The sequence below is a fragment of the Cariama cristata genome, unplaced genomic scaffold (assembly GCF_000690535.1).
Source record: "Cariama cristata isolate BGI_N322 unplaced genomic scaffold, ASM69053v1 scaffold20746, whole genome shotgun sequence".
NCBI classification, from domain to species: Eukaryota; Metazoa; Chordata; class Aves; order Cariamiformes; family Cariamidae; genus Cariama; species Cariama cristata.
The window spans coordinates 394-19,066 of NW_009620604.1; the positions used below are offsets into that span (position 1 = coordinate 394).

An 18,673-nucleotide genomic window follows, 5' to 3' on the forward strand; every position below is an offset into this window, starting at 1 on the left:
GCACGGCTGCCACGGTGGGCTGTGGCACCCTACCACCCCGAAACGCCTTCCTTGAAATCATGAACGTGGGCACGCCCGAGGAAGCGGTCGCTATGCTGGGTGAGGCCTTACCCTATATCTGCGACGTCTACGGCATCACCCAGGAGCTCTTTGCCCAGCACAGGCTGCTGGACCTTCCTTGATGGGAGGGACACCGCATTCTGACAGATGTAGGATGAACCGGGGGAAAACCGTGTTTTCACAGGTGCACAAGCGTCTGCTTCTCCGTCTGTGGTCGCTCTTTCCTTTGCCAACTTGTCAGCTCCATACTGGAAAAGCTATTCAGGATGCCTCACTTTATAAGAGAAAAAAGTACCAGTTTTTTTAATATGCATATCTGTGTGTGTAGAGTCTCAGCTCTACAGTAAGAAAAAACCCCACTATTAGCATGCTTAAGAGATTTTGTTTTTCGTCCAGGATTCACCTTCAACTCTCCAGCTATGCTGGGATGGGGGAAGGTGTTGGTTTCTTTTTTAAGCTAAACGCTGCAACTTTGGCAGCTTCTATGCGTTTACACCAACAGTCAGAACCTCATGTGACAACGCTACTTTCAGATGTGGAGTCTGAACACATTTACACTAAATGTGAGCTCACTTTGCCACTTTTGCTTACAAGCTGTTCCCCTGGAATAGATCTGGGGGTTTTCCCCTCTGTTATGCTTTAACCTTGAAAATATAATCCTGAGTAATGCGTGTCTGAAAGGCAGGCTCTTTTCCTTGTGGTCACAGACTCATTTGATTACTGCTGCTAATTCTGTCTCCCCTAGAATTAAGCAAGGAAATGGTGGTGTATGTCATTAGTGTAAGAGACTGTTCTTCCTGTGTGCATGGATCCATTAAGCAAGACCTTCCTTCTGTGTAGCCTCCCCTGCCCATTAATCTATGCTTTATGCATCTTGGGCTGTGGAACAGCTTTTAGTATGCATTGCACAATCCTATATATCCAGCTAAGGCTGCAGACTGTACCTTATCTGTTTTCCAGCTGTGCTCCTAAATTGTGTTCTCATGTTGGTTTTCTTTTTTTAATGAATGTGTCAAATGCCTACACAAAAATGCCTTCTCTGACTGTCTGTGGAGAAATCTGAACTTGTACTGTAAGTCACGACTTTGTGAGGTTTATGGCTTGTATTCCAAATCACTGTATATAATAGCTGGGGGGTGTGTATATATATGTACACACACCCCCACACACGCCCCAAAGCATGTAAAATGAAGTTTACTTAGCTTTTTGAAAGCTGAAAAAGCACTATGTCGTTAGCTCAGGATGACATGGATATTTGGGGGAGGAGGGAGAATCCCACAAGCTGTAACATGTTTTGATTGTATCTCAGAGGGCATTTTGGCCTAATGTAACACTGCGTGATTCAGGAAATCACTGTTACCTCATGGAGATTAGACTAACTGGACATTAAACTACACAAAGAACATGCTTCTGAAGAGTATTCTTTATAGGAATGTTTTGTGGTGTTGGAAGGAACATGATGTATAGCGTTACCTATTCATATCTTGTCTTTCACTAGCAGTGTTTCATTTACCTAGTGATCAAATGTGAAACCAACCGTCAGGAGTAACCCAGGTGAAGTTAGATGCTGTGTACTGAGCTTCTGTTCTGATTACTCACATCTGTCAACACTATCTTTTGCCAGAAAATAGGAAATGGAATTTCCTTGAACATCCTAAATGCAGGTTTAGTTGCTATGCTGTGAAAACACAAATATCATTCCCTTTCTGCTACGGCCACCTTAAAATGATTACATAGTCCCATACGACAAATCCATATATTAAAACAGAGCAGTTCCACATTACAAACTACAAGATGCTGGACCTCCGTTGCTGTCTGATATAGCTGGTGTTTCATCTGTGTAGTGTATTAAATGCCTTAAATTATGTCAAATAATATTGTGTATCAGTGGAAAAAATGCTTTGGATCTGCTGAGGTTTAATGCAGAAATGGTAATACAACCAACCACGTGGGAGAGTTTCTTTTTCTCCCTTGTCACATTCATTTTCAGCTATTCCTCTTAACGAGATAAACATTAAAGTTGAAGATAAACTTAATTTTTTGCCATTAAAGAATCAAACTTTCTCAGTAGGGAAAAAAATTTGTTACAAGTTTATAACGAATCATTTTGTGCAAAGTATGCTTCAAGTAAAATACAGCTTTCCATCAGTCTGCATGTTCTCATTTGAACAAGGCATTGCCTTGTAATTTTATTTTCCTAGTGTCCTGCTCTGTCTCCAAACTGATGGAAACCTTTTTAACAGCCCCAGTTAATTAACACTGAGTAAAACTAAGGTCCTGCACTTGGCTTTGGGCAAGTTCAGAGTCTGGCAGCTTTCACTAATGGGCCAAATTCAGAAGAGTAAAGCCTTCACCTACAGCTGTAACAACACAAAAGTCCATCACAAACTATCTCCTATGCCACAGTAAGCGTGCTTGATTTCACATGAAAGTATGGATGGGAGTATACAATTGCCTGTGTGTGACTTCTACATCATTCAAACAGCTTTTTCCCCCCGGGCTCTGTGCAGTGGAATTTGTATTTAAAACTTTTTAGAAGAAGTTACATAGTTAAAGGTAACACTTGAATATTCCATAACAGGGAAGGTACCCTTAAAAGGATGTCAGTATAAACATATCGATATAACGTAGCTATAGAAACCCAGAACTGTTGCTTGCCTGAAGTACTCATATACTTAACTTTCTACAGTGTATCTGCTTCTCTTCATACATGGAAAAATATTCTACCCTTGTAGCAAAAGTGGTATATCACTTTGGCGGTATAAGCAGTTTTTATTGTACAGTATAAATATATAATAAGCCATTAAAATGCAGTAAAATTGAACTTTCCAATTCAGAGCTATCCTGTTTCCTAAAATTCAAACTTGACAGAAAAAATGCAAACCATGAGGCAACCTAAATTACTATGCTGTGGAACTTGTACCTAAACCAAAGTTTTTAAACCGAAGTTAACATTATAGCTCAGTGTGAGAAAAATTTACATCAGCCAGTAACAACTTCCTAAAACCAGCAGTATAGCTGAGTAACAGCTCACCAACCTTGCAATCTAGGAACGGCCTGCTCCAGACAAGTTCTTGCGATGCACTGAGGAAGATTTGGTTATCTCCATGACGAGGTGACCTTGAATTTAAAAAAACAAAACAAAACCAAACTAAAAATTACTGCTGTGTAAGTGTCTTACCGCTACCCTTTAGCTCAGGCAACTCAACATAATACTCTGAAGTTCATTTAAAAATAAACTACATGACGTTCTTTCAGCGCAGGCCGCTTCTAAGTAGGGAGGATGCCAAGTGAATGCTTGGATCAGAGACAGCCTGGGAGAACCTCAGGTAACAGCAGGTAGCAATGCTGGTAAGCAAGTAAATTTTTTTTCTCCTCAGCCTCCGTATGGGTGACGGTTGTGTGATGGTAACAGGCACCATTCTCCACAAGGCACACTTCAGCTTGTTGGATTCTGCTCCTATCAAAGCGCGTTCTCCTTGGCGATGCTTTTAGATGAGCAACCTGCAGTGATGAAGATCTGCTCCCAGCGTTAGACAAGTCACAAATCCCGTTGTTTGTGAAGACTGTAAACAGGGACAGTTTCTACAAACAGATTCCATTAAAGACGTCGTTTCTCGTTTGGGTGGGGGGTGGTGGTGGTGGGGAGTTAATGCAAAAGACATGTGTCCAAATTGGGGTGGGGCACCCGAGTTTACCACCTATCCTACAGGAAGTCCAATTTCCAGAGCTGTGACAACGAATTCAGTAAGTCGCTCTGCTTGAGTAAAGGCTACTCACTGAGTAAAGGAAACCAGGATGAGGCCAGTGGTTTGCAAACAAGTACACTCATAGGGTATTGCTGTGTATTTGACTATTGCCCACTAAGCACAGAGTTACAGATTTAATGCATTTTGCTAAACAAATTCTTCCCCATTATTTTCCCACTAAGCACAGTTACAGATTTAATGCTTTTGCTAAACAAATTCTTCCCCATTATTTTAATCTCTCCAAGTTCTATTTAAAGAGACCTCCCAGGAACTGACGAGACTGGATCCTCTGCCCTGTTCCCTCTCCTACATTCGCTTCGAGATTTCTTTGAAACATTTTCCCCAAAATAGACAAAGAATGGTCCCTGACCTGCTGCTGTGCTTGAGCTTTGGTTATGCAGCAGCCCTCAAACCCACATGCCTATCAGCTCAGTTTAGAAGGCCTGGTGATTATATCATAGGAGGCTTGTTCCCTTTTGGAACGGACACCATAAACCTGACGGCGCGATCAGAGCCCACATTAGTTGTGTGTGACAGGTAAGAGGAATGTTAGCTTCGTTAGTACATGTTAAGTTTGGTCACTTGGGCTGGGGAGAGAAAGGAAAAGAAAGTAATCCTTCTGATAGCAACTGATGGTCTCATAGCCGAACATCAAAAGCCGAGATGGAAAGAAAGATGAGCTCTAAGGTGCCAGAGCGCTGGGGTACTCTGCCATCAATTTCTGATCCCAAAATAGAATGGTTTTGTGTTTTCTTGATGCATAGTCAAACTTCAGAGGAGACCAACCCCATTTTGATGAAAGCTTTTAGTGGCACGGGCTTCCTTAGTGTTTTGAATCTAACACAAGGCAAAGCAGGAAACAAAATTACCGGGCTTGCAGGCTTGCCAGTGTGCGATCAGTATTTCCTACTCGGTTACACCAAGGTGGTTCACACCATCATGTTACAAGCTACCTACAGCTCTTTGTAAGGAGAATGAAAAGACATGCTAGTGTCCTACCTGCTTCTTTGGCAGCAACAAAGCACAGAAAAGCATGGTCCAAAAATCCTTCCATCTTCGCAGGCCGTCAGGCAGGGAGTACGCCCAGTGCACCAAGCTGTACAGCGGAGGAAAATCCCGGGAAGGAGGAGATCTCTCCTGAATTAGCATGCACAGCATTTTGGGAACCACTGGCTTTATGGCTGAAGTACACAAAGCTAAGAGCAGGAGATCGTCTTGAGTCTTGACCCTCACAGCTAAACATACTGGTCTCTCTATACCTCTGTTTCTTCTCCTGTGAAGCACAGAGGATACAGTTGCTGACAGATAAGATTAATTAGATTTGAAAGGTGCTCAGAGCCTCTCTACTCACAGTACAAAATTTACAAAGGCTATGGGTACAGGGATGCTCTGCTGACAGTGCCACATCTATCTGACTTGGCAACAGATAGGATGCTAAAACATCAAAGAATGTGGAATAAGCTGATCACCATTGTAACAGCACTGACACACCCTGTAATTCCCCGTCTCCTCTTATTGCAGGTTATTTGTAGATGGGCTAATATGGGCTCTTGGGATGAAGTTTGCTATCGATCAGATCAACAATTCCACTTCACTTCTCCCAGGAGTAAAGCTGGGCTATGACATGTATGACACCTGCTTTGAGCCAGTGGTGGCCTTACAGCCCAGCTTGCTATTTCTGACCCGAAACGGCACGACGAGCATTGGAGTACGGTGCAACTACACTGACTACCAGCCTCGTGCAACTGCCGTGATTGGACCACATAAGTCAGATCTTTGCCTGGTAACAGCCAAACTGTTCAGCTTCTTCTTGGTCCCACAGGTAAGGAAACTCTCTGGAGAAGCAAGAATTCTCCTTTTTGGTGGGGGAAGGGTTTGGATTAACAATGCTGTCGATGCTCTAGGTCTTTGAACCAGGACTGCTAAAGTGCAGATTCCAGTCTTTCCTCTGCCACACATCTCCTGAGTGATCTTGGGTAGGTCACTGAACTTCCCTCCTGGAATACGCTCCAGTGTTTAACTTCCCAGAGAGAAGAGGCATAACTCAGACTGCTCTATGTTATTCCCATGTAAAATGGGAATAACAGAACTCCCAGCGTAAACCAGGAGGATCCCATGAAAATACATCTGTGACTAAGAACTCAGTTACCATAATAGAGCGAGCTATAATGGTCAGGTAAATTTAGTCCTGAGCTAAGATATTACTGAATCTTGGGTGTGTCACCCTTTGTAGAAAGTAGCTAATTATCACTGTCGTTAATGATAAGGGCTGGTGCTGTGACGATGGACACAAATGGTAGTGGAAGGAGATAGCCATGTGGGACAGTGCTACTGGAGGCAAGTGACGGGCCAGTTTATGGTTCTCTAGGTAAATGCAGCTATGATGGACCTATGCCTTTAGATGAGTTCTTCCTTCCCACTATCTTGACCCAGCATTTTTGAAAATCTAGTGCACTGAGACTAAGCAAAGAAGGTGGAGAGCTATCTGGACTGCGAACACGTCCCTCAACTCTATATCCTCTAACATGCAGGTCAGCTATGGAGCCAGCAGTGAGAAGCTCAGCAACCCGGAGTTGTACCCATCCTTCTACCGTACTGTTCCCAGCGATAAGAACTTGGTGGAAGCTGTGGTCCTGCTACTGAACAAGTTTGGATGGAACTGGATTGCCACTATCGGAAGCGATGATGAATATGGCCGAGGAGCCATGGGGCTATTCTTAAGCTTAGCTAGAAATCACAGCATCTGCATTGCGTTCGAGGGGCTAATTCCTACAGACCTCACAGACCCCAAAGCCAAAAACCAACTGGAAGATAGCATTAAGTTAATTAACAAGACCAAAGTCAACATCATTGTCCTTTTTGCCTTTAGTCAGCCAGCCCAGGCCCTGCTGGAACACAGCATCAGAATGGGACTGGGCAAGAAAGTCTGGATCGGCACGGAAGCCTGGATGTTGTCTGACATAGTTGCCTCCATCCCAAATATTCAGAGCATTGGGACAGTCTTAGGCCTTATTATGAAAGCAGGCATAGTCCCTGGCTTTCAGAAATACGTTGCCGACCTCTTTACTTCTGTTCAGCATGTCAGGAATCTAGAGAATTCAACCACCTCATGAACTCTGACATGCTGGATACACATTGCAAAGAGTGTGACCACATCTCGCTGCATGACATCTCGTTCACACTAAGCCGCTCACAAATACAACCAGTGTACGTCGCAGTCTACAGCGTGGCTTATGCACTGCACAGAGCGCTGGGGTGCACCCACCAAGCGTGCCCCAAGGCATCCATCAGATCTTGGCAGGTGAGTAAAGGTCAGGGGGACAAAGAGCAATTTTTAATCCAATCTAGGCATCAGAGCTGCACACAGCCAGACGAGGGGAGAGGGGTAACATCGCACTGTGCTCCTGCCCCGGCCCTGGTAGGGATACAGCCTCGGCCATTCCCCCAGGTAGTCAGCCCCTACACCAGCACACTGCACCTTCTCTGCTGCTGGCTAGGGCTGCATTCCCCTCTCCAGGGCTACGTGCTGGCTCCCACTAATTGGGCTTGGCACAATAGATAGAGCAGTTAATCATACAGTCAGAAAGCCGGTAGTTGCAGTCTTAGCCCACGTAAGAGACAGGTGATTTCAGCCAGAAATTAGCTTACTGCATTATCATCCTCCAAGCAGGAACATCAACTGTACCAATATTTACTGTCAATTTTCATTTTCTCCTCAGCTGCTGCACTTCATGAATACCCTCCCGTTCAAGGTGAACGGCCAAAGTTTCAGGTTTGATCAATCTCATGGCACAAACACTGGCTACAAGCTTATATTCTGGTCCTGGAAAAATGGCACCCTTACGTATCTGACTGTAGGCGACTATGAAGAGACCTTGTATATCAATAAGTCCCAGATTCAGTTTCACACTGCAGATCAAAAGGTAAAGACATAAACGACCACAAAATGAAGCAAACTTTTTTGCCGCTTCGCCAGGAGCTCTTAGCCTGCATGCTATTCGTACAAGATTTGCATGGGACCCAGTTCTTGCTCTTCTGCAAACATGTAATCCATCTCCACTGTGCAAAACTAGAAAAAAGTATTCCCAGCACTGTTTAAGATTCAGATACAGGTTTGATCCCAGCACAGCACAGCCCATTTCTTCTCATCTGTTTGGCGATACGGTGCTTCTGAAAGCGTCTGGCTGACATTTATTCTTCCTTTTGTCTAGGAGCCTACATCAGAGTGCTTCAGACAATGTAAACCAGGACAATTCAGACAAATAAAAGGGTTCCACCTCTGCTGCTATGACTGTACAGATTGCCCAGAAAACACCTTCTGGACCCCCAAAGGTGAGGTCTGAGAAATTCAATGGCTTTAACTGTCTCTATTACATCTAACGACTGGTTGACACAAGTTCACAGAACTGGTAACAACCAGTTGTGAGCTCTTCCTCCATGAAGCACTGCCAGTGCAGAGTATTTGCCTCCCTTTTGTTCTGCTGTGCATTGCTCAGTCTTGCTCTACAGATCTGCAGGGAGGGACCTTCCTCTATTGATCCCACAGAGAATGCATAAGGACAATACGTATGTTTTATCTCAAGAGGTAGGAGAAAGGGGTATGATGAAATTCTGGGATCATAGGTAGAAGAGAGGTATATGATGAAATTCTGGGATCTTTTGGAAGCTGGTCATCCTTCCTGGGGAAGGGAGGCAGAGCCAAGACATATGTGGATCCTTTTGGGGGAGGGTGGAGAAGTAGAGGGGAAAAAAAGAGATCTACCATAGGCTTTGGAGATCCAAAACACTTACGAAGGGGGGTGGGGGGGAATTTAAGCAAAGCAGCACCCAAACCAGCTACCTACTTCATGACTGTGATCCATCCTGAAGGACTGCCTGCAGCAGGGTAGCAGTACTCCACTGCAAGGTGGTCACCAGCTTCTCACTGCTACTTTGCAGACAGCTCCACTTGCACTCCCTGCCTAGAGCATCAGTGGTCCCCTGCCCGGAGCACACAATGTTATGACCGCAGCGAGAGATACCTCTTTTGGAATGAGCCGCTCACCATTGCCTTGCTGATATTGATGTCCATCACCGTATCTCTGATTTGTTTGACAGCAGTGGTCTTCTTAAAGAACCTCGAGACTCCCCTTGTGCAGGCTTCCGGAGGCAAACTGAGCCTCTTTGCCTTGTTCACACTCATGCTGCTGTGTCTCAGCTGCTGTCTCTACATAGGCAAGCCCAGTAACAAACTTTGTGTGATCCAGCAGATAGTCTATGCTCTGTGCCTCAATGGTTGTTTTTCTACCTTCTTCATCAAGTCCCTTGAGATCACCCTTGTGACGGAGTGCCCTCACTGTGCCCCCATCTTCTTGTCCTGGGTGATCCAGAGGAGGGCCTGGCTCCTGGTTGCTTCATGCCTCCTCACTGAGTGCTTGTTCTGTTTCTGCTATCTTCACTTGGGTCCTGACTATCTCCTGTGTGACTACAAGTCACTGCCCACTGAAGTTCTACTCGTGTGTAACACAGAGTCCTGGTTTGCCTTTGCCCTGATGCACGGCTACAATAGCTGCTTAGCCTTTGTCTGCTTCTTGTGCACATTCATGGTACAAACTTCTGGTAAGAAATACAATATTGCCAGGGGCATCACATTTGCCATCCTAACCTATTTCATCATCTTGATCTTCTTCATTGCTATTTTTGCCACGCTGAAGACAGTCCTCAGGTCTGTTACTCAGATCGGTACCATTTTGACAACAAGCCTGGGTATCCTGGGGACCTACTATATCCCTAAATGCTACATCATCTTGCTTAAGCCTGATCTGAACACAGTGGATTATTTCCAGAATTCCATCAAAGAGGAGCCAGAGGAGGACTCAATAAACAGACAATAAACCAGATCCCTTCTCACCTGTGCCTCAATAGAAGCTGGCTGTATTTTAATGAGGTAATTCTGTTTATGATGACTCTATAAGCTATGGTCCCAGACACAATCACCGTATAAAATACAGCCTTATCCAGTAGGTTGAACATTAGGAGCAGAATTTTTAAGCTGCAAAAGCACAGGGCTCTACTCAATGAGCTAAAGGAAAATGCCCTCATCAGAGTAGTATCCATCCTCTCTGTAGCAACCCACCTGTTTCATCGTCCACAAGGAGCCAAAAGCAGGTTCAATTAAGCAAGCAACCTACAGTACTGATATTTCATATGAAACTCTCAGGTCTGGCAATCTGAGCTAGAAGCCTCACCCAGAGTGCCTTCCTGTAAAGACTGCTGGTAATTTCCACTTGTTAACTAGATAACTGCTCCAGACAGATATCCATGCATCCTTTCCCGGGCTTTGTAAAAATATATATTCAATTTTGTAAGAAAATATATTCAACAGCATAGAAATAGTAACTAGAAAAACAGAAAGGAATCATCTGAAAAAGCGTGAGATTACAGACCACAAATAGAAATCCTTGTGATTAACTAACAATACTGAGTACCTGTCTACACGGGATCCTCTACAAAGACCTTCTCCTAGTGAGCAACATCAGGAAACAGAGCTCCTATGCAGATCTCCTCCTGTTAGATACAGGAGGTAGATGAGGAGGGGGAGGTAATAAACAGAGGGAACTAAAGGTCCTGCGCGCTGCTCTGTATTTGTGGTCTGTACACATCTACGCGTGTTTGTGCACTTGCTTTATTAAAAGTGGAATCAATGACACCCTACAGCTCTGGGTCTCTTTTTTAATGGTTACGTCAATGCAAACTTTTCACCATCTAGGTTGTGAAGCTGTATGGTTCTAACGGCCACCAGCATCCTTAACACAACCCTGTAAAGAAGATTCTGTGATGGAACATACTGATCCTCCGGGCTGCCCTCTCTTCTATTTAAACATAGGAGCTCCCACTGATCAGTATGGCACTAAGTTTTGCTCATTTTTGATTGAAGTTTAGAGGATACCTGGAAAGGTATACATGAAGTTAAGAACATAGGCGAAGAGTACACAAAGAAATTGATAGGTCATATGCAAACTGAAGTACAAGGAAACAACTGTGTTCAGATCAAGAAGGGCTGATTGTTTCAACTCTTAAATAAAATAAAAGACTGAAAGGCTAAGCAAAGCTTCTGATGACAACCATTGCTCTTCTAGTTCGTGATAGCATCAGTACCCTGCTGCAGCATATTAACTGAGAACTGGTCCTTATATATCACTGAGTGTTGAAACAAAACACAAGCGAGAACTTGTATTTCTCATGAGATTTCACAGTTCATTCCAACTCAGAAAAACCATAGTTATTCAAGCCAGAATCTCAGTAAAACTGAGAATTATTTTTTTTTCAGATAAATTGTATTGTAAAAGTTTAGATATCATCATGGAAATATTTATCATAATTTCACACTTCTTTTACAATATGAAATTCAGGTTTGATATCATTATCGTGAAACAAAAAGCTGAACATTCCAAAGTCAATGTTTAAATATCTGTTAAGTAATGTTTTCTGTGGAAAAAAACTCTTTTTTAATTTTCTTGACTACTTTGTCACAAAATCCGTAGAAACCATTCTGATATGTAAAGGCAGCATGATAAAAAGAGTATATTACCCATTCAAATTTCAATTCACTCATTTGTGTTCCATTAACATGTGTTTGCAAAGAACATGGAAATAAGGACAAGACACATGGAAATGAATAGCATGCAAATCACACTATCCAAAGTCATCGCAAAAAGTTCCTCCCATCTCAAAAAAACATGCAAAGATCACCAGAGAGAAATATTTCTTACTGGTGGGACATTCTGCAAAGGGACAAAATAAACCAAATGCTTTGAGGAATAAGAAAGATCTCTAACCTGTATTCATACATGTAACAGGGCGCTCGTTCGCTCAACAGCAGGAGAATTCTCATATCCAGAAACTGTGTGTTCTGTCAGCCTCACAACACTACTGTACAGAAGCTGCTGTAGCTTTGCTTTACTCCTCTGGATTTTCTAGGTCTTTCAAAGTGTTTAGCTCACTGGAGCTAACAGGATGCAGCTGCATACACAGGTGATACAAGGTGATGAACTGGGTCTGCTTTGCTCATCTTCATGACTGCAGGATCGTTATCCCTGTCTAACAGAGTCCCAACAGTGCAATTCCCTTTTTTCTTAAATATTTTCAGATCTAATGAGGGTGTCTGGCAGTTTTGGTCCTTATTATAATACTGTGTTCTACATTATATTTTTTGTAATAAATGTGAATACACATTTATTACACCTCTGTACTTTTTATTACTGCCTCTGTACAGCCCAGAGCAGACACCTGTGGCAGAGACCAAGCAAGGAAAGACAGTATCTTGGACTACACAGCATCACAGTAATAATCAACAGTGTCTCGATGTCCACTTATATACCACGAAGGTTGCCAAGTGTACTAGGGTAATATGAGGTGGCGAATTAGGTATGCTGCACTACCAACTATGACCTAATAGTTATTATTAAATATTAGCCACTTAGTGCCTCTTCATGTCAAGAAAAGTGGCAGCTACTCCTCCGTTACTTTTGCCAACAGTGCAGATGCAACACAGTGGAGAGATCTATCTTTTATCATGCTGTATCATGGAGGAATGATGACAGTATCTCCCCTTCAGTTCAAAAGCAAAGAATACAACATGATCCAACACTTTTTAACCAATGCCATCATAATTATCCTTTCATAAACCTGGTAAAAGTACAATTGGATTCTAATGCAATTGTTAAAAAACTAATTTCATGTTACTGAAATTAAGCAACTAGCCAAGAGCAAAGTGAAAAGAGAAACATTTTAGTAAAGGCTGTTTACAGTAATCTTTTTATCCTTTAAACAATCTTTATTCTACACTCCTTTTGCAAAAAACTCTGTCAGTGCAAAGTGGCAAACCATGAAAGGTGAAAATGGAAAAACTTCCACATTATTTCACGTTACTACTGAACAGTAGCAAGTAAATATCAAGTCCCATCACTAACATCTTTTCTTTCCCCCACCAACTTTGACAAGTAACTATACTACTCTTTTATCCCCCACATTAAAGTTTTTCCATCTATCCACTACGTGGTATTGGAAGTTAACTTATCAATTCAGCTCAGTGAAAGAATTTGCAGACTAATCTAAACCAGGGAATATCTTCATTCGTAAAAAAGAGCTCTTTGATGCACTGCAAAGCTAGCTGTCCTAGATTTCTGTAGCTACCTGCGTATAAAATTCTTCTGGCGTACTTGAGGAAAAATGTGAAATATTTGACAAAAGTACTGCTCAGTGTGATTAAAGATAGCAAAAATCTGACCTGAAGATTGTTTCTGGAGACTACAGCAAGTCTTTATGAGCATATTCTTGCACCTGAGAATCTCAGCAGTAGGCCTCGCTTCAGTGCTGTGATTTCATAGCAGAGAAACATTAAGTAACTTTTGACCATCATTCCAGAAATAGAGGAGGGAAAAAATCAAATTTACCTCTATTGCTTCTCTTTCTGGCAGCACAGTTAGAGCCATGAGAGACTGATTTTTCTTTTCCTTTAGGGGAAAGGGGGCAGGGCGGGGGGCAGAAGCAGAGGGAGGAAGGGAAAAGTAGCTGATTAAATTGTTCACCCAGTTCCAGTCACCTGCAGACAACTGACACTAGGTCAGCTGGAGTCCATCAGGCCCTGCAGAAAAAGGTTCCAAGAGTGTATCCAAAATTCTGATCATTTAATATTCACCTAACTGGGAAAATGCTGGCTAGACCATTTTGCATCCTATGTAAACAAATACCATTTGAAAGCAAGACTTTCTCATAGGCTCTTCTATAAATCTGCTGCAGAACTGCACCACTCATAATAGGTGCCTCCATAAGAACTCCTACTTTGTCTCTCCCTTTGTTTCTACCAGCTATAAAGAGGGAATACGCCTCATCAGGCTGTGGTTGTTCTTTGTACAGGAACCACTCAGACCTTACAGGGAGGCTGGGTGTCCGTACGTTGCATGACAAAAACACCATGGTTTAAGGCTTACCGGGTTAGTCTGCAAAGTGGTGTCCTAATGATCCTAGCTTGTCTCTGCTGGAGTTTGTGCGCAGAGTCCAGAAAAAGGGAATATTCACATGAAACAGCTAAATACATTGATGGGTTCTACCAGCAGATTCATCTCCTGGGTCTGCAGGCAGGAAAACTTGTTCCAGCTCATGTCTTTATAATGGGATGTATCCTCCAGCTGTCTTTTACTTCCACAAATTTTCTTCAGCCTTTCTTCTGTACCTACTCCTGCCAAGCTGTGAAAGGGAGAAGCTCGATAATTAAGAGGTAGGGCAATTTAAGGGGAAAGCACAACTTCTGCACCCATATATTAGTTATTAGTTCAAAGCTACAGCACTTCTGATGAATGGCAGGGTCCTGTATTTCCAGTCAGATGTCATTAACCTGCATGGAAGAGTCAGGCCTCTGCACTTCAATCATCCGTGACCCAGTTTAGCGGTGAACTTTTACAGGGTTCCTATCACACTTTGAACTGTCAGCACTTCCGAAGTATCATTAAATCACAGAACTCCCCACTGCCTATCATTAACTCCTGAACAATCTTCTCCTGTCGAGAGGACAAAGCTTCAGGGTGGCGGGGCGGGGAGGGGGGAAGAATAAGATGCAACCAATATTTCATCATTCTTGAATAAAAGATAATGCAGTAGTGCAAAGAACTGAAGACATACACTGCGGTTATCACATAAAATTAAAAGCTTTTTAGTGTTTAAAATAGCATTTACACATAAGCAGCTATATATTAACTATACAGACACTTGGGTTTTAATACAATATCTACAAAAAAGAATTCAATTATGCAATAGACATTTAACAGGAACAGTGCAGTCCATGCTAGTAAGAGGTCACTCTTTGAGTAGAACCAATTCTAGAATAGGTGATAGTCTGGGTTTTCATTATTTAAAATCATGTAACTTTGTTCCTCTACTGTACATAAAATTCTTTACATGTATTTCTAATCACTGATTAGAATTAATAATTTTAAGTCAATCTTATTACAATCCAGTTAAACGCAAAACAAAAACAATTACATCAACTCATGAGCTGTCAAGTCTCAAGATGGGACTGCCCATTTGAATAGAACAAAAATAATATCAAAAGTCAATGTCTGTGCATCATTGCTTGCCATCCAATATATGTTTGGATAAAGTGTCCAGGGGACTGTTACCTTTGAAAAGGAGATTTATTAACAGGAGGTAAAAGACAATAGCAGTGCTTTTAAGACTATTTGCCAAAAAACCTTACTCCTCAGAGTTAATATACCGGGTGGGTACGCTACCCCTACAGATACTACCTCCTTTGGATAGGAGACGTCATCTCAAACTGTTTTCTCATCATTTCCTATGATCTTCCAAACATACCTGTTAGTCCCTGTTAAAAGCTGTTGGCAGGTATGCATGAACATTAAGCTCAGCTGCAGAGCACAGGCGGATGTTAAGGGTCTCTCTTTCAGAATAAAAATGTCAACTATTTAAGGCTCTTGTTAATGAGGTTGTTTCAATGCCCTATATAGCAAACCCAAAACTTCTCACCGTAGTTAGAGGCGTAGGCCAGGCATTCTAGAGCCCAGTCAGTGCCAGTTACTTGACATTAAAGTCAGAGAAAAATTTCAGGCCCTGGTGAGAGAAACAGATAGTTCTGCAGCACTCCAGCCTTCAAACTTTCCTACTTCCTATTGTAAGTAGCTTCATTGGCATCAGTGGCACTTCTTTCTGCAGGTAGTACTGTACCCAACAGGAGAAACTTGCACAGTTAAGCCCCAAGACCCCCTCGTTGCAAAGACACATGCACATGCATTGAAAGCCAAGGATGGGATTTGGGAAATCTGTCTTCTTCATTCACTTCTGAAAATTAAGAGCTAGCAATGTTTCAGGCCTAACTTCCCACTCACTCAAACCAGTCTCTCCACTGTACACTACAAGGTGGGGAAATCAAGCTTTTGTTTTACACACAGTGGCCATTAGGTATTGCACTGTTCACAGAAGGGTCATTTACATTCTCCTGCTGCTCTCTGTAAATAGCAGGCTCTACATGCTATACAGTATTAACCAACTAGCACATCTGTCAGTACATTCAGAGCACTCGTTATCTGCCTGAAATGGATGCCTGTTTGTGGGTGAAGCTAGTTCAGGCTGGATTTAGCAGCCTGATTTCCTCAGCAGACAAACACTTTCCCACACCTATGTTATGGACTATCAGCCTCATTCCAGAGTTACCCACAAACACGCAAGTATATAAACACAGTCGTTTCAACATAGCAGCAAAGACCAGCAAGACACAGAACAGTTTCTGCCAACAGCATAACAACAAGACAAAAAAAAAAGACAAACAACGTAGCAGGTGTGTAAACTGCAACTCTTGAAAAGCCATAAGGAAATTAAACATGTTTCTTCCATGGGTGAAAGCTCAGCCCCCAGCTTTAATCCCTTTTGGAAATATCTCATTAAAATGAGTTTCTTTTCCTCCAGCCCTGTAAGTTCTGCCTTAAGACAAAGTGGGCCGGAAAAATCTTAATATATAAGAGACCAGAAAAGTTAAAATTAATTTAAAGGTAGAACCACTAGTGATTGTCAGTAAAGTCACAGACTCCTTAACAGTGTCTCCTGGAGACACAGCAGGATTACAGAATTATTTTACCCTGATTTATTTCATTGCTTTAAATGTCAATCTTTCAAAATAGTTTACTGAGTTTAGTTAGCATCTTTGCTGCATTACTGGGAGGAGGAAAGGAAAAGAAAGGATATTGTTGCACAGTCAAGCTTTAGGTAGCGCCGTTCATTTGAACAAGCCATCACCAACTCCGCAATCTATGCTAGCCCACAATCCGTATGACAAAAGCACCACTTTCAGAAACGTTATGTAGCTCTTCGGGAGATTTTTGTAAAGAAAACTGTCCAAAACCACTCAACTAGTTTAGAAGCCCAGTAATTGGAGTACCTAGTCTGAGTGACATACAGTTCCCTAAATGTCTAGCTCCCTTTTGAAAGTGAGGCCTAAGTCTCCAATTAACACAGAGATTTGAAAATGTTACTCTGACTTTTGTAAAAGGGATGTGTTTACACACAGACCTGTAATTAGAAAAGAACTAGTGAAAAATCTATCAGAGTGAACAACGTACAAAATGGACAGTTTGAAGAGTAATTTTTCGGAGTGACAAAGGAACATGAAACTACATATATATAGTGAGAAAGACATGTTCTCTTTTGACAGTCCTATCAGATATTCACGCTACCCATAAAGCATGGAACATAACAAAAAGAAGCTTCTTACCAATGAAGAAAATGCTTATATACAGTAAAGACTGATTTTAAAGCACCTGTCCTGAAACCTGCCAGAAGCAGGTATCTCACAAAAGAGGACTTAACTGAGGCATGGCCCCATGGTCAAATGCCACTAAGTGACTGCAGCTAACACATATTTCCCATTAAATGAGCCACCATAACAGAGTGTGGGTGTGCTCTTACCATGCCCTCATTCAGATACTTTAAAAAAGCTTCTTAAATGTCAGTGAAGGTTCCTGAACATACTTATACTTTATCAAGCATCCATAGCCGAAAGGCAAAAAATACACTGTAATGAAATCTTGGGGATATACAACAGCAGTTGCTTAAGTCAAAGCTCCCCAGCAGGAGCTTTAGCATGGGTCTCACTCTGTGTCAGGTATAAAGATTCGTTCATTGTACCACTTATGAACTGTTCTCAAGACACTCTCTCACCTCTCTGCTAACAGCTAGCCCCCAGCTGCGTTCAGAACATGTTCCCTTGGGTAACACTGCAATTGGGATTAGACACCTCCAGGTTTCTATTTCAACAAAAGAGGAAAAATACTGCTCAGAAATTAAGAACAGAAAAAGAGGTGATCAAAATGAATAGCCATGTCCCAGTGGGAGCCAGGATTTACCTACATCTCTGCTAGAATGGGATAAATAACCCCTTCAAAAGGGAAAAGCTGCAGCTACACTAACAAAATGGCATAGCAGCAACTGTCCTATTTCTGTGGAAACAACTTTTAAAACCTGTAAGCAAGTGTGCAATATAATCAGAAGAAACAGACACATCTGTCAGAAGGGATGTGACTGAAATGCCCAGGAACGGACTGCAGCTACAAAGTCACTATCATGATACTAAATGGAATAACTTTACAAGTTCTGCACAATGAGCACAGACAGTAGCAAGACTCCAGCACTCCCTTGATAGAATAATATCCTAAGAAAAAAAAAAAAAAGAAAGAAAGAAAGAAAGAAAGATTGATTGCTACTCCCTAGTCACAGAAGAAGGTAGCCACAACTTTGCCTTCTGCTAGGAATTGGTTTTGAGCCTGCTCCTTTCCAAGCACGCGTTGTCTGTACACTTGTTGCGGGTGCCATGTCTGCTTAGAGTGCTGATTGATGCATCCAAGAAATAGCATTACAAGGCAGTATCACAGATACTAGCCAACGGTCATTTTTTCCTTGTAAGAGAAAAAGCAGGGAAAAATAAAAGTGCTACTATGCATTATTGGAAATTTAGAAGTCATGTGAAATAATAGTCCTTGAATCAGCCAAAAAGATACACTAATTGCATTGAAGTAGGTGCCACAATTACCAAAGCTCATTAAGATGTGAATATACACCAGCCATTCACAATCAAAAACAACAGTGGTGTGGGGGGGAAAGGATAAAGAAAAGATGCCATCAATTTGCTGACATTTAACAATCCCAGGAGATTTTTTGTTTGGTTGGTTGGTTTTGGGGGGGTTGTATTTTTGTTTGTTTTGTTGATTTTTCTGCAACACAATTGCAAACCAGGAAGGCGTGACATGCAAGACAGCCAAGTTTCTTCCATTAAGTGTTCGACAACGACCAAATTGTCCACCCACCCCCAAAACAATCCCCCC

General features: G+C 42.2%; 2 protein-coding genes across 2 annotated transcripts in view; both read left to right on the plus strand.

Annotated features, from left to right (window-relative positions):
* CPTP (ceramide-1-phosphate transfer protein) overlaps nucleotides 1–182 on the plus strand; it is a gene marked incomplete at its 5' end in the record, with an annotated part of 570 nt that extends 388 nt beyond the window's left edge. The window contains one exon of the mRNA XM_009701672.1: nucleotides 2–182. Within this exon, the coding sequence (XP_009699974.1) occupies nucleotides 2–182 (181 nt within the window). The remainder of the gene's footprint in view (nucleotide 1) is intronic.
* A 3,985-nt stretch (nucleotides 183–4,167) lies between these two features.
* LOC104162844 (taste receptor type 1 member 3) lies at nucleotides 4,168–9,682 on the plus strand. The gene is given in 7 exon segments (XM_009701673.1): nucleotides 4,168–4,346; nucleotides 5,331–5,631; nucleotides 6,341–6,884; nucleotides 6,887–7,110; nucleotides 7,529–7,732; nucleotides 8,021–8,141; nucleotides 8,748–9,682. Coding segments are annotated over 7 exon segments (2,508 nt in total).
* Nucleotides 9,683–18,673: the final 8,991 nt, after the last annotated feature.